The sequence below is a fragment of the Haliotis rufescens genome, unplaced genomic scaffold (assembly GCF_023055435.1).
Source record: "Haliotis rufescens isolate VD_foot unplaced genomic scaffold, xgHalRufe1.0.p SCAF_4, whole genome shotgun sequence".
In the NCBI taxonomy this organism is placed as follows: domain Eukaryota; kingdom Metazoa; phylum Mollusca; class Gastropoda; order Lepetellida; family Haliotidae; genus Haliotis; species Haliotis rufescens.
The window spans coordinates 36962229-36979024 of NW_025964112.1; the positions used below are offsets into that span (position 1 = coordinate 36962229).

The 16796-nt window shown below is 41.3% G+C and overlaps 2 protein-coding genes across 2 annotated transcripts in view; both read right to left on the reverse strand.

Annotated features, from left to right (window-relative positions):
• Nucleotides 1-464: 464 nt before the first annotated feature.
• Nucleotides 465-9572, reverse strand: LOC124134702. The gene is made up of 5 exons (XM_046499723.2): nucleotides 9449-9572; nucleotides 8930-9118; nucleotides 3724-3804; nucleotides 3440-3536; nucleotides 465-1749 (listed from the first exon to the last, which is right to left on the reverse strand). The coding sequence occupies exons 1-5, from the start codon at nucleotides 9501-9503 to the stop codon at nucleotides 978-980; spliced, it is 1194 nt and encodes a 397-aa protein (XP_046355679.2). The 5' UTR covers nucleotides 9504-9572; the 3' UTR covers nucleotides 465-977.
• Nucleotides 9573-10530: 958 nt separating this feature from the next.
• LOC124134753 (glutamate decarboxylase 1-like) overlaps nucleotides 10531-16796 on the reverse strand; it is a 42061-nt gene continuing 35795 nt past the window's right edge. Inside the window, exons 13-15 of the mRNA XM_046499793.2 lie at nucleotides 15785-15839; nucleotides 15041-15130; nucleotides 10531-13813 (exon numbers count right to left, since the gene is read on the reverse strand). Of these exons, the coding sequence (XP_046355749.2) occupies nucleotides 13634-13813; nucleotides 15041-15130; nucleotides 15785-15839 (325 nt within the window). The 3' untranslated portion in view covers nucleotides 10531-13633. The remainder of the gene's footprint in view (nucleotides 13814-15040; nucleotides 15131-15784; nucleotides 15840-16796) is intronic.

Below are 16796 nucleotides of genomic sequence, written 5' to 3' on the forward strand. Positions count from 1 at the left end.
AAAATAGACACACTGTATGCACAAAATAGGGACCAGTTACCTGCAATTAACCCTTACTGCAGGAAGCAACGATCTAAACATGGAATAAAAGCTAAATCTAATCGTCTAAAATAGTTGCGAACAGTGTGACAAATAACTATCAGTGCTTCACATTTACGCGGGATAACAGAATAGTGCAACACTTTTTGTCATAAAGTGTACCGTGAAGGCGATTGGAAGCCCTCAGTTAGTGACGTTTGCGTTTGTTGTTTAACGCCGGCCACAGCAATATTACAGCTACATGACGACGATCTGTAAATAATCGAGTCTGGACCAGACAATCCAGTGATTGACATCATGAGCATCGGTCCACACAATTGGGATACGATGACATGCATCAACCAAGTCCGCGAGCCTGACTATCCGATCCCGTTAGTCGCCTCTTACGACAAGCATGGTTACCCTAAATATCACAAAAGACAAGATGAACGTAATCATGTGCTTATTTTATTAATCATCCGTTCATCAATCAAAATATATTGTTTCAATAGACTGAGTATACATTGAAAACATAAGGGCATGCTTTTGAATGGGAACACGAGATTATAAAAAAGGTATGTCAACATACATGTGCAATGAAAAGGAAGCGCAAATCGACAAAAATAAACTTGCAAGTAGAAGAATGTGAATGTTCGAAATAAGGATCTCAAACTGTTTATTAAACGTTTTGCATTAACAAAAAATGATGTAAGCAACATATTACAATTCAAGTTCTCACGTTCTAAAAGCTAGTTAATGTACTTCTAAGTACGGCAGCCAACAAAGACTGAATGTAGACACTGATACTCTCCCCCCATATGTGAGCACGATTATTTCTTCAGCCTAGATATAGACGCCATTGAATATGACAAATGGAAACGCATATGAGAACAAGAAAATTTAAGAAAAAACAATGATCCCGTTGTTAAAGACTCTGCTTTGGGATCTTGCTTGACAGCTTACTCGGGAGGAGGAGGTGGTGGTGGGATGGGAGTTACCTCCCCTGGTGATAGGATTGGAGTTACCTCCCCTGTTGGTAGGATTGGAGTTACCTCCCCTTGCTTGCTCCCAATGCTTTTCCCCTGTAGCATTGCTTCCATTTCAGACATCAGCGATGGTTTATTCTCGGCATAAGTGACATCAGTTTGCCCAAGGCCATCCTTAGGCGCTTCCTGACAGCTCATCTTCTCGTCTGCTTCTTTCGCAGCCTCTACCTTTGTTTCCGTGGCCGTGATGCTGCCTGACGCAATACCAGTGTCAACAGCACTAGTTACGCCGGCTGTAAAGACAGCGGTAGCTGTAGAGCTTACAACAATGGCAGATACTGCAGTAGAGTCGGTTGCAACAGTTGTAACCGCAGCTGAAGTCGAGTCTTTCAAAAGGAAGTCGGGAGGGTCAGGTAACTTCTCATCTTTGCCAGCGTCTCCATCCGCAGATGCAGATGATGCAGCAGCAGCAGTGGTCAATGTAGGTTCAGCATCTGCAGTTCCAGTCGGTCCACCTTCCACGACGGCAGTGGTTTTTGCAGTTTGTTCATCGCCACCGGCCGATTCTTCAGGCTCTGCTTTACCAGTTTCTCCGGTGGGAGTTTCTTGTTTTGAGTCATCTGTCATCTTTGCGTCCTTCTTTTGTCGTTTGTCTTTTTTCTTTCGTCCCTCTTTAGCATCATCCTTTTTCGAAGTAGACTTGGGCTTCTTCTCCTTTGGTTGACGTGCCCGCCTTTTGCATACTCTGGGACAAAAATGGATGCGTTACAAAATTCATCGGTTGTTTAGAGTTACAAACGAGTGAAGGGTATGTGTGTAACTGATTTTCAAAAGAAACACGAAAAGAAGGACCGAAGTACTTCAACAAGCGGATATGAACATAACTGCTTTTAAAATGAGTTTATACAACTGTAGACACCCTGTCTTATATATACAAAATTATTCGGTGGCGATGGTCTTGTCGTCTTCATTTCAAGACAAAGGGCGTTATACTAATATCTACTGGATATATAGCTACTACCTTTCTGACTGGTGTTTAACGCCGCTTAACGTAATATGGCAGCTATATCAAGGCTCCTGTAAACAATGAAGTCTGGACCGGGCAAACCAATGACTGAAATCATGAGCAACGTTCTCCGCAATCGAAACACGATGACACGTTATTCGCTCAATCACACAGCCTGACCACCCCGTCCGATTTGATACCCTATAATGACTAGCAACGGGGTGCTGACCAATCCGATTTGATTGCCTATGATGACTAGCAACTGGGTGCTGACCAATCCGATTTGATAGCCCATACTGACTAGCAACGGGGTGCTGACCAATCCGATTTGATAGCCCATACTGACTAGCAACGGGGTGCTGACCAATGCGATTTGATAGCCCATACTGACTAGCAACAGGGTGCTGACCAATGCGATTTTATTGCCTACAATGACTAGCAACGGGGTGCTGACCAATCCGATTTGATTGCTCATACTGACTAGCAACGGGGTGCTGACCAATGCGATTTGATAGCCCATACTGACTAGCAACGGGGTGTTGACCAATCCGAATTGATTACCCATACTGACTAGCAACGGGGTCCTGACCAATCCGATTTGATTACCCATACTGACTAGCAACGGGGTGCTGACCAATGCGATTTGATAGCCCATACTGACTAGCAACGGGGTGTTGACCAATCCGAATTGATTACCCATACTGACTGGCAACGGGGTCCTGACCAATCCGATTTGATTGCTTATAGTGACTAGCAACGGGGTGCTGACCAAACCGATTTGATTACTTATAGTGACTAGCAACGGGATGCTGACCAAACCGATTTGATTACCCATAATGACTAGCAACGGGGTGCTGACCAATCCGATTTGATTACTTATAGTGACTAGCAACGGGGTGCTGACCAAACCGATTTGATTACTTATAGTGACTAGCAACGGGGTGCTGACCAAACCGATTTGATTACTTATAGTGACTAGCAACGGGGTGCTGACCAAACCGATTTGATTACTTATAGTGACTAGCAACGGGGTGCTGACCACTCCGATTTGATTACCTATAGTGACTAGCAACGGGGTGCTACATTATGACCATGGGCCCAACGGAAACATAAGTACTGGGATTTATGTTTTGTTTGTTGTTTAACGCCGCATTCAGTAGTATTCCAGCTATACGCCGGCGGTCTGGACCAGACAATTTAGTGATTGACATCATGAGCATCGATCTACGCAACTGGGATACGATAACATGCATCAACCAAGTCAGCGAGCCTGTCTACCCGATCCCGTTATGTTGCTGAAGGCCTTTCGATATGAAGGAGCGGAACAGTGAATGATGAACACATTTTGCTCGGATAGACTTAATCCAGTAACTGACGAGCGCTTTCAGCTCAAACGTGCCTATACGTGAGGTAGAATTAAAACTCGTACCTTCTCAGAACGCAGATAGTGACTAAAATCATGTTGATGACAGTGAAAGCACCAACGGCGATCATTATGACATGATTCATATTCGCTATCTCTGGGGCTGAAACAAATAAGGGCTGAATTAGTATTTTAAAAGAAGTATTAAAGGTTGACCGATAGGTATATACAAACATAGATCTGTACACTGTGACAGATCAATATTTAATGAATCATTACCAATCAACTGATGGTGTTTGTGTTTATTGTGCTAAAAGCAAAGCGAAATTAAAGCCAATGTTTCGACTTACGACTGCATAAGAAATGCTTTTCGACAGCGCAATCGGCTTTTGTTACTCCTTTTCCAGACAGATTTAGCATGGGACATTCCTCTGAAATAAATATATATTCAAGATTAAAGACAACTCTCCGTCTTCAAATGTATAATATGATAAATATATAGCCGCCAATGCAAACTATATTAGTGTTCCTATTGCAGAAAGTTCACAAATCCAAATATGCATTAACAAAAGCAGTGTGCGCACAGACATGATCCCACATGGTAAACGGTGGGTGATTTATGAGAGCTTCAAATGTCTTCATTAAAATGGCTATCTCCCTTCAACTCACAAAGTTGCGTACCAAGATACTTGAATGTGCACGGCTATTTTATACAAATACGCAGGCACTTGAACAACATACAATATGCATAAATGCATACACACGTTATCCTAAACGCACCTGCTTCATATTTTCCCACTAAAGACTCTAACATCCATCCACACACATACAACCTCACAAACATACATGAACACATAAACTCCACATGTACACAAACCCATCCATTCATCATCCGTCCATTGATCCATACCCACAAAACACACAAAACCACACCCACCTATCCACATCACACTAAACCATCCACTCCCCATCCATTCATACCACGCCTCGCCGCGCCTCGCCACGCCACGCCACAAACACACGCCACACGCTGCGTCACATACACACACGCCACACACCGCGTAACACACGCCACACATCGCGTCACACACATACATACATGTACGCCACACACCGCGTCACACACACGAACACACACACACACACACACACACACACACACACACACACACACACACACACACACACACACACACACACACACACACACACACACACACACACACACACACAAACACGCACGCACGCGCGCGCACGCCACGCCATGCCACGCCACGCCACGCCACGCCACGCCACGCCATGCCATACAAACACACACGCCACGCCACAATACGCCACTTACATACACATGCCACGCCACTCACACACAGGATACACACCACGTCAGGCACACACACGCAATACACCGCGTTACTTTCGCCACGCATTGCGCCACATACACGCAACACCGCGTCCCACACATACACACACGCGCCATGCGACGGCATACAAACACACACGCCACGCCACAATAGACCACACACACACACACACACACACAAACACACACACCACATCCACGCGCCACGCCATGCCATATCAGATAAGCATTATTCAAACTTTTGACCTTTTGTAATGTTTTGTTATAAAGTACACACCACTACATTATGGCGTTCAACAGATGGGATATTAAAGCATGATCAGTATGATCATTATTGAAACTGAGAATTGCGCAAGAAGTGCTTCGGAATTAAAAAAAATTCTGCGGTCTGCAGCTCCTGATGACTTGCAGGTTGTAATGGAAGCTGAACTATAAGTCACTTGTGTATCCTGATGACTTGTGGTGGAAGCTGAACTATACGTCACTTGTGTATCCTGATGACTTGTGATGGAGCCTGAACTATAAGTCACTGGTGTATCCTGATGACTTGTGATGGAAGCTGAACTATAAGTCACTTGTGTATCCTGATGACTTGTGATAGAAGCTGAACTATAAGTCACTTGTGTATCCTGATGACTTGTGATGGATGCTGAATCATAAGTCACTTGTGTATCCTGATGACTTGTGATGGAAGCTGAACTATAAGTCACTAGTGTATCCTGATGACTTGTGATGGAAGCTGAACTATACGTCACTAGTGTTTCCTGATGACTTGTGATGGAAGCTGAACTTTAAGTCACTGGTGTATCCTGAGGACCTGTGATGGAAGGTGAACTATAAGTCACTTGTGTATCCTGATGACTTGTGATGGAAGGTGAACTATAAGTCACTAGTGTATCCTGATGACTTGTGATGGAAGCTGAACTATAAGTCACTTGTGTATCCTGATGACTTGTGAAGGATGCTGAACTATACGTCACTTGTGTATCCTGATGACTTGTGATGGAAGCTGAACTATAAGTCACTAGTGTATCCTGATGACTTGTAAAGGATGCTGAACTATAAGTCATTAGTTTATCCTGATGACTTGTGAAGGATGCTGAACTATACGTCACTTGTGTATCCTGATGACTTGTGATGGAAGCTGAACCATAAGTCACTTGTGTATCCTGATGACTTGTGGTGGAAGCTGAACTATAAGTCACTTGTGTATCCTGATGACTTGTGATAGAAGCTGAACTATAAGTCACTTATGTATCCTGATGACTTGTGATGGATGCTGAATCATAAGTCACTTGTGTATCCTGATGACTTGTGATGGAAGCTGAACTATAAGTCACTAGTGTATCCTGATGACTTGTGATGGAAGCTGAACTATACGTCACTAGTGTTTCCTGATGACTTGTAATGGAAGCTGAACTTTAAGTCACTGGTGTATCCTGAGGACCTGTGATGGAAGGTGAACTATAAGTCACTTGTGTATCCTGATGACTTGTGATGGAAGGTGAACTATAAGTCACTAGTGTATCCTGATGACTTGTGATGGAAGCTGAACTATAAGTCACTTGTGTATCCTGATGACTTGTGAAGGATGCTGAACTATACGTCACTTGTGTATCCTGATGACTTGTGATGGAAGCTGAACTATAAGTCACTAGTGTATCCTGATGACTTGTAAAGGATGCTGAACTATAAGTCATTAGTTTATCCTGATGACTTGTGAAGGATGCTGAACTATACGTCACTTGTGTATCCTGATGACTTGTGATGGAAGCTGAACCATAAGTCACTTGTGTATCCTGATGACTTGTGGTGGAAGCTGAACTATAAGTCACTTGTGTATCCTGATGACTTGTGATAGAAGCTGAACTATAAGTCACTTGTGTATCCTGGTGACTTGTGATGGATGCTGAATCATAAGTCACTTGTGTATCCGTATGACTTGTGATGGAAGCTGAACTATAAGTCACTAGTGTATCCTGATGACTTGTGATGGAAGCTGAACTATACGTCACTAGTGTTTCCTGATGACTTGTGATGGAAGCTGAACTTTAAGTCACTGGTGTATCCTGATGACTTGTGATGGAAGGTGAACTATAAGTCACTTGTGTATCCTGATGACTTGTGATGGAAGGTGAACTATAAGTCACTTGTGTATCCTGATGACTTGTGATGGAAGCTGAACTATAAGTCACTTGTGTATCCTGATGACTTGTGAAGGATGCTGAACTATACGTCACTTGTGTATCCTGATGACTTGTGATGGAAGCTGAACTATAAGTCACTAGTGTATCCTGATGACTTGTGAAGGATGCTGAACTATACGTCACTTGTGTATCCGTATGACTTGTGATGGAAGCTGAACCATAAGTCACTTGTGTATCCTGATGACTTGTGATGGAAGCTGAACTATACGTCACTTGTGTATCCTGATGACTTGTGATGGAAGCTGAACTATACGTCACTTGTGTATCCGTATGACTTGTGATGGAAGGTGAACTATACGTCACTTGTGTATCCTGATGACTTGTGATGGAAGCTGAACTATACGTCACTTGTGTATCCGTATGACTTGTGATGGAAGATGAACTATAAGTCACTTGTGTATCCTGATGACTTGTGATGGAAGCTGAACTATCAGTCACTTGTGTATCCTGATGACTTGTGATGGAAGCTGAACCATAAGTCACTTGTGTATCCTGATGACTTGTGGTGGAAGCTGAACTATAAGTCACTTGTGTATCCTGATGACTTGTGATAGAAGCTGAACTATAAGTCACTTGTGTATCCTGATGACTTGTGATGGATGCTGAATCATAAGTCACTTGTGTATCCTGATGACTTGTGATGGAAGCTGAACTATAAGTCACTAGTGTATCCTGATGACTTGTGATGGAAGCTGAACTATACGTCACTAGTGTTTCCTGATGACTTGTGATGGAAGCTGAACTTTAAGTCACTGGTGTATCCTGATGACTTGTGATGGAAGGTGAACTATAAGTCACTTGTGTATCCTGATGACTTGTGATGGAAGGTGAACTATAAGTCACTTGTGTATCCTGATGACTTGTGATGGAAGCTGAACTATAAGTCACTTGTGTATCCTGATGACTTGTGAAGGATGCTGAACTATACGTCACTTGTGTATCCTGATGACTTGTGATGGAAGCTGAACTATAAGTCACTAGTGTATCCTGATGACTTGTAAAGGATGCTGAACTATAAGTCATTAGTGTATCCTGATGACTTGTGAAGGATGCTGAACTATACGTCACTTGTGTATCCGTATGACTTGTGATGGAAGCTGAACCATAAGTCACTTGTGTATCCTGATGACTTGTGATGGAAGCTGAACTATACGTCACTTGTGTATCCTGATGACTTGTGATGGAAGCTGAACTATACGTCACTTGTGTATCCGTATGACTTGTGATGGAAGGTGAACTATACGTCACTTGTGTATCCTGATGACTTGTGATGGAAGCTGAACTATACGTCACTTGTGTATCCGTATGACTTGTGATGGAAGCTGAACTATAAGTCACTTGTGTATCCTGATGACTTGTGATGGAAGCTGAACTATCAGTCACTTGTGTATCCTGATGACTTGTGATGGAAGCTGAACTATAAGTCACTTGTGTATCCTGATGACTTGTGATTAAAGCTGAACTATAAGTCACTTGTGTATCCTGGTGACTTGTGATGGAAGCTGAACTATAAGTCACTAGTGATTCCTGATGACTTGTGATGGAAGCTGAACTATAAGTCACTTGTGTATCCTGATGACTTGTGATGAAAGCTGAACTATACGTCACTTGTGTATCCTGATGACTTGTGATGGAAGCTGAACTATAAGTCACTTGTGTATCCTGATGACTTGTGATGGAAGCTGAACTATAAGTCACCTGTGTATCCTGATGACTTGCCCCCCACCCTCCATTACCATCACCCGATACCCAATTGTATTTCTTCAATCTGTAATTTTCGATTATCCCCTACTTCTTTTGCAGAGTATATAATATATCTTACGTATCAACATCGCTTGGTCGTCTGAACTCTTTGTCACGGGATTACTTGTTAAGACGTACGAATAAACCAACGCACACGTCTTGCCTTGCGCTTCAGCGTGTTACATCAACTCTAAAGTAAATACGTGAGTACAGATGATGGCTAGTTCATGACACACGGCTTCTTACCTTCTTCATCTTTGACGCCGCCAATCCAGTATTCCCCGCCTTTACCTATATTTTTTAAGGACTCCACAGTCACGTAGTTTGTGAGGCGAAATCCATCTTTTCGACATTCTTTCTCCGCTGCATCCCAGACCGCTTTTCCCTGAGACACATTCACGTACAGCTCACCGTATATTGGAAATCCCTCAACACCTGAAACGTGAGACGCCTTTTTCTAATAAAGCGACATAACCCTTTATAATCACAAGAAACTCGTCTAAAAGCGATTCCGACCATTCCAACTATATAATAAGCCAGTGTGTATCAATTACTCATAAAGCTTAAAAAAAGGAATATAGTTTAAAACGGTATATTGTGTAACGGTATCTGTTTTTGTCCATGTTAACATTCAGATCCTGTAGTTGGTAGTACATAATTTATCTAACATTTCTCATTCAAAAACAAACAATTAATATGCAATCAACAATTTCTCTTACCGCATTAATGTTTGAAAATGATAAAAATTAAAAAGAGATCACTTACGCACAAAGTACAGAAAACCGCAGACCACGAAACATGTTCTTATGTCAACCATCATGGGCTCTTGGTCTGTCCCAAACGGTGCATGGAGTCTGTAGTCACGTGACTGTATATCTAACTGCTTAGCTGTCGGTTTCAAGTGGCAGGCAGTATTACTATTCCACGACCCACTTTAATTTGCAAATTATCTATCTACTGGTCTGCCTATATTTGCCCACTCACTTGTTTGTATGTATATGTATTCTCAGCCTCACCCATTTCAGAATATTGTGAGTGCATGGGAAATGTTGTTTGTGTGATTGATGTTAAATGATACAAAGATACGCATCCAAGCAAGTACACACACGCTCGCATGCACGGACACACACACACACACACACACACACACACACACACACACACACACACACACACACACACACACACACACACACACACACACACACGTCCAAGATTATTGCACTTATATACCGACGTGCATGCACGTGTGTGTGTGCTGCTTGAAATAGTCAGGACGAATGCCAATTTATAGTGCTAGCACACTGAGATACAATGCCACAGTTTAACATGAATACCCCATCCGGGGATCGAACCCCGGACCTTCCGCTCCCCGGGCGGAGTGAGTGAGTGAGTGAGTGAGTAAATGAGTGAGTGAGTAAATGAGTGAGTGAGTGAGTGAGTGAGTGAGTGAGTGGGGAACACTTCTACCGGAAACCGACAGGGTTTCTCTTCATCAAACAGGTACGGACGTAGATGCTTATATTGACATCATCGGTCATTGAAATGAAAAAGAATTTGAACCTTTTCGCAAACTCCAGATATCATCGCTTTTGACAGCGATTCATAGACTTATGACTTAAGTCGGAACCATGCAAAATGTCTTATTAATATTATTATTATGAAATTGTTTTGTCGCTTTTACTTTGATGTTATGATGTTATATTAAGGTCGCGTGTCTACAGTGCACATTTCGGAGTATGACCATGCTCTTTTTGTGGAAGTTCATGTACTTAGTATATATAAGTAGATAGTGTACACACCAGTATGTATTTGCATGATACTGAATATAAAACAAAACAAGTTTGTAACTCTAGCTAAATATGATATTTATTCAGTCTAAAAGCAAAATGTTTATTAAATTCTTTCTAAACAGAGATCAGGGTTTCAATGCACAAATATCCACATATTTTCCAAAATAACCATACATTGTCATTATATACATGCAACGTTAACATTGATAAATACAAACAAAGAATGATTTCAGTATAGATCGTGTAAACACCGATTTCAACAACCATGAACATAACCATCCAACGATTCTGTCATTTTCGTCTTTTCCTCACCACCGAATTGTACACGAAATGAGTAAGTACTTAACGTTTCCTGTATACATGCAATGAGTTCTACACGTCTTATCTATATATCTATATTAACGCCGTCTTCAACTGAGGCCGTAACAAAACTACTATATATAAAATGTGTAATATATCTTGTCATTGCTGCTGGTAACATTATGAAATCACAGAGTCTATATCACAATGATCGCTGGGAACAAAAACATGTGTACATAACAATACGTCACCCTTTTACGCCGAGCACCAGGCAGGGTAACAACAAGTACCGTCTATTAACGTCTTTTGGTATGACGAGCTCGTATGGAACCCCCGACTTCCGCTCTCCGGGCGTACGCTCTACCACTTGCCCAGAGAGGCGGTCCAGAAACAAACAGTTTCACGTTGAATAGCTCTCTATCTTTGTCATAAATACACACGTGATCACTTCTATAGATAACTAGATTATATATTCATGTATTATACATTCTTATCCACAATCAGCTTGGTACATATTCATGTTGCTGTGAGGGAATGAGTTGGTTTTAACGCCAGCTTGAACAGTATTTCAGTTATATCTTTGGTGAATGGCGATGGTAAATAGTGATTAGGGAAAATCTGGGATTCGAACCTGTAACCAAATGATTCATATGCGCCAAAAGGGACCCATCTCAGCAGAACGAATTGCGAGGCCTTAGATCGCTGAGCCATTGTTAAATGTGATTATGTCTATTTAACAATAACTTATTCCTGCAACAGTTTGTAAACAGTTATCTGTAGCTGAGTAATGTTGTGTAAGAATATATTAGGAAGAGAATTTAGGGATGTCAAAATCTTTATTATGAGGGACATAATGACCTGATGAAGGAGTAACCTTTTACTCAGAAACGTTGTGTTCCTCATAATAAAGAAGTTGACATCCATAGATTCTCTTCCTTATGTGTATCACTCCTAAATGCCTTCGCCAAGACTAAAGATATTGGTTGCATGCAGACGGGGGTAAGAAATGATTTTTGCAACCGTATGACCCTATTATGTTCCAAAAAGCAATTTATTGATAGGATACACATCGTCAGTAAAAATCAGTTTTAAATCTTTGATATTTTACACATAAAACCATGTGGAAATATTCTTTTAGTGCTGACATGGTGCCAGTACAGTTCATTTTTGTATAAAACATCGCTAACCTAAGATAATTCAATTAATGGGTGAGTGAGTTGGGTTTAACGCCGCTTTTAACAGTATTACGGTTATATCGCGGCGTGTCAGCTTAATGTGGGAGGAACGCCCGAAGTGATGCAGGTCTCAGACGTTTACCACTTCGGTGAAACCCATGAGCACGGGTATGGTGCTGACAAACCTAGAAACATAATCGGGGCGAATCGGGATTCGAACCCACAATCATAGGTTTCTGGAGCGTACGAAGGGACGCAACTCTCGACTTGGCCACCCGTGCCTCCTAATTCAATTAAACATCAAACATATGATACAATAAGCCGAGAGGTATAGATGTTCTTGCCCCTCACTTTACGATAAATACACATAACGGTAAAACATTCATCGTCATCTAAACTCTTCTTAGCAACATTCAAGCCTTATTTGTGAATTGATGGATTTTTACCTGAAGTAAACTATGAAAGACATGGCACGCAAGTTCTGAAAGCAGAATAGACGCTGGAGAACTGGCGACAGATCCTCAATGGGAAACACCATTCATTGTGACACAGTGGCCACCATCTCTTAAGAATCGTGAAGGAGTTAACAAGATAGTTAGTATAACAAGTATATGCCGGTCCACCGAAGAAGATGGTATACCGAGGTAACGGGGTCAAAGTAACAGAATCGCTATGCCAACCAAATATTAAAATAATGACAAGATGAATTGCAAAGTTCCCATTTCGAGAAATGTATAATATAACAAATTCGATTTAGATGTCTACCTTCCTTGCATATGAGGTACATAAAAACAAATAGTAAGTAAATAAATGGCAAAAAAATTTCCCCTTCAGTGGGACCTGTTAATTCAGTGTAAAAAGCCAGCTTCACCCTGTTTCTCTTTGTTTTAGGTAATTCTATGCAGTTGTTCCAAACACTAATACGACAGACGTACATGTACATACATGTGTGAGTGAGTGAACAGTAGTCCAGTTATATCACCGCGTCGCGTCGCATAAGAACACTCTCTATATGTGTTTATGTTCATGTTAGTGATGTCAGGAGCTGCCGTATCCTTTTCCAGCGAAATCTCGAATAATATTAGAAATGATAATTAAGCATGCCAGCTGATGCTGTTTGAACTTAATTCTGTTTAAATGTATAGGTTTCAGTGAATATATATATACTTGCAATGTACATGTCCCTAACCTCAGGTCCTAATACAAGCAAACTTACAACCCATATTACTAATACAACCACTTTCAAATTGCGAGACCATACAAATACCACAGCATCATAACGCCAAACTACAAATCTCAAATAACTGATCGTTAATCGTCCTCCCACAACATCTATTCGTGCCGTGACGCCTATGTTTAAGTTGTTCTGCCAATGGGAGATGCTTCTAATGGCTCTTATACGCTCTAATTAAACATAATCATTTATTGTCGGTTCTCCAACGGATACCGATATAAATTCTATAAGGTCACATACAGTTAGGGAATGCTTTTCAACGCAATCGGATTTTATTTCCTACACTAACATTCTCTCCCAGACCTTTAATCGGGCATCATGATTACAAGAGCTCACACAGAACGGGTCATTATGCAACTCTCTAAAAACACTCTCAGTGAATATGTTCCCATCCACAACTTCTGCATTGGCATTTAGTTTAGTTCCTGCTCCCGGAGCAGGAAGAAGATCACAGGTTCAGATCTCGCCCAAGACATTCGATCTCATCAAGCAGGAAGTCCAGGTCACGTGTACTGACGGCCATGTTGGAAATGGCGACCCGGAAAAAGTTGGGCATCGTGTTTAAAGGTTGATATTGGACCATCACTGTTCCTGATTCCATCATTCGTGCCTTGATGGCTGGTGCAACCTAGGAAGAGGAAGAGGTGTATGGTAACTATCGACAGAACGTATACATTTCAAAATAGAACGCGCACAATTTGTATCACCATAACAAAAAACGACAGTTGTTCTGGTTCCTACTCAACTATATAGGATGACCATTTGATCATTTGATATTAGAGTTAGATATTTGTTCGGCGTCAGTTGCAAAAGCAGATAAATTTTTTTTATAACTGTCAGCCTTGTAACAGTGAAATTTTGTGGTGGGCAACTTCTTGTTTTTCTAAAGCATAATTTTTTTTAAGGATTTTCAGAAACAGCTTTTTTTTAATTCCAATGGTCGGTCCCTAAAGTCAGCGGATTGGCCAAGCTCGTAGAACGGATCATTAAAGGAGGCATATTTTCTACAACAATAATCATATTTATATTATCATGTATGTTTTCCCAATAGGAATGTTCAGATAGGTCGTACTACAGATGCATTGAAATTGTCTCGATAATTATGTATCGATAACAAGCTGAAATATCCTTTGTTGAGATCAATACCAAGACATGCTATCGACACAACAAGATGAAGAAAAGTATTCGGAAAACACGTATGAAAAGGACGATATCCATATAGAACACGGGAAAACTTTATATTAGAGTGAAAAACTTCGGAGCATAGAACAACTACGTCGAATACACCAGGGACTCGGTTAAACGGCAGTCTGATGTGGGAAGTGAGGTGAAATTGGGTTTAACGTCGCGTCTAAGATTATTGCACTTATATAGCGACGTGTATGCACACGTGTGTGCGTGCGTGTGTGTGTGCGTGCGTGTGTGTGTGTGTGTGTGTGTGTGTGTGTGTGTGTGTGTGTGTGTGTGTGTGTGTGTGTGTGTGTGTGTGTGTGTGTGTGTGTGTGTGTGTGTGTGTGTGTGGCTGCTTGTACTAGCCCGGACTGATGCCGATTTATAGTGCTAGCCCACTGAGATACCATGCCGTAGTTTTAACATGAATACCCCACTCAGACACAGTATACTGACTCCGAGCCGACCACTCCTTGTTTTAGCCCCTTAATGCCGAGCGCCAGACAAGAAGTGATCAGCACTGACGTTATACTCATCAATACAATGCAATACAATACGTCTACCCCAAGTACAATAGTATCGTCACAACGTTTATACCAAACGCAATACTGTTACAATGGTATACATGCAAAACAGTTATATATTCCAATGTGAACGGTGTATATTTATTACACACGAAGGTTACCTTGTGGAGATCTTCATCGGGTATTTCCTCGCGTTTTAAGGATCGCCATTTTTGTGGGATATACCAGAAACAAACATTAGGGCCTTCGATCTGGAAAGGAATACTTTCATATATGTAATGTATATGTACGAACACAAACACCTTCCCGATGACAATCATTATGATCTTTCGTAGTCGTGCTTTGAGGTGAGGTGAGGTGAGGTGAAATGGGGTTTAACGTCGCGTCCAAGATTATTGCACTTATATAGCGTCGTGCATGCTCGTGTGTGGGTTTGTGGCTGCTTGTACTAGTCTGGACTGATGCCGATTTATAGTGCAAGCTCACTGAGATACCATGCCGCAGTTTAACATGAATACCCTACTCAGACACAGAAAACTGACTCCGAGCCGACCAGTCATTGTTTTAGCCCCTTAATGCCGAGCACCAGACAGGGTAACAACAAGTGCCATCTTTGAACGTCTTTTGGTATGACGCGGCCGGGGATCGAACCCGGACCTTCCGCTCCGGGCGGACGCTCTACCACTAGACCACAGAGGCGGCCATCGTGCCTTGAGACAAATATGGGGTACAGGCCATGGGGACCTATTCGGACCTTTCGGACTTATAAGAATAATATATCTATCTATATCTCTACATATATACTTGCATTTATTTGTAAACTATCAAATGTATCAATGAAACCTACTAGAGTTACTCCTTTACAAATATTCCAATTATACATTATATGTAGGATCGATTTATACCTCGTCAAGAATAAGGTGGAATCCTTCGCGATCTCTCACTTTCCCAAGAAGATATCTGTTATTAAATAGAAATTACAAAACATCAGTAACATTACAAACAAAAGTTATTAAGTCAAACCATATTCAGTATAATCAATAGGCTAGTTGCCATTCACATTTCAACGATTCAATTATGAAAACTAACAAACAAACAAACAAACAAACAGTTATGAAAACGAATCTTGACCTGTAGTAACGTCGCGTTAATAGACATGATCCGGTACTCGAACATTGTTTCTTAAAAGAGCTTTAAAAGGAAAGAACTACCAGTAGCAATAAAACCAAAATATATTAAGCAACTAACCGTAGTTTGAGATCTCTTGTATGTATTGTTAGAACATAAATACGTGCAGTGGATTAAATGCTTGAACAGTGTTTATACCTTGTAATGTGTGGGAATGTTGTTTTGTGCCGTTGACAGGTTTTAACAGATATATAGTGATAGTCTGTAAATAAGCAAACATCGACCATACAAGCCAGTAGTTGATAGTATGAGCAGCATCCCACCCAGGGATGGGGTTGGATGAGGGGCATGTGTGCACAACAGTTTTATAGGCGATAGGGTAAACGAATTGGAACTGTCTCATAGCACGGTCTTGGACCGGGAAGTAGTTGTTATTACAATACTAGCAGCAGCACACATGATTTTGAAAAACAAAACACAGCGGTTATTTGAGTAGCCTGCTAGAAGCCTGTCCACAAAGGCGACAGCTCGTGTGAAGGCAGTGTATTCGAATACAATGGACTGATACTTATATTCATTTGACAAAGTAAAGAGGTGACAATAATTTAACTTTCCTTGTGAAAATATTACTTTTGAAACGCCTTTGAATTATTATTATTTCGTTCATTGTATGGATTAACCATTATCAGTTATCAGGCACAATGTCACAATTCGCTTTTACAAAGCAACGTTCACAAACGTCATCTCTGCCTGTATTAAACAGTGTCTACATTTAATGAATAGTCGACA

What these genes read in the sequence shown, in the direction of transcription:
- LOC124134702 (XM_046499723.2), bottom strand. Translation starts at nt 9,503, where the DNA reads ATGATGGTTGACATAAGAACATGTTTCGTGGTCTGCGGTTTTCTGTAC. An exon ending in AAAGCATTTCTTATGCAGTC is followed by an intron (nt 3,537 to 3,723) that starts GTAAGTCGAAAC and finishes TATTTGTTTCAG; the next exon opens with CCCCAGAGATAGCGAATATG. An exon ending in ACTATCTGCGTTCTGAGAAG is followed by an intron (nt 1,750 to 3,439) that starts GTACGAGTTTTA and finishes TTTTTGTCCCAG; the next exon opens with AGTATGCAAAAGGCGGGCAC.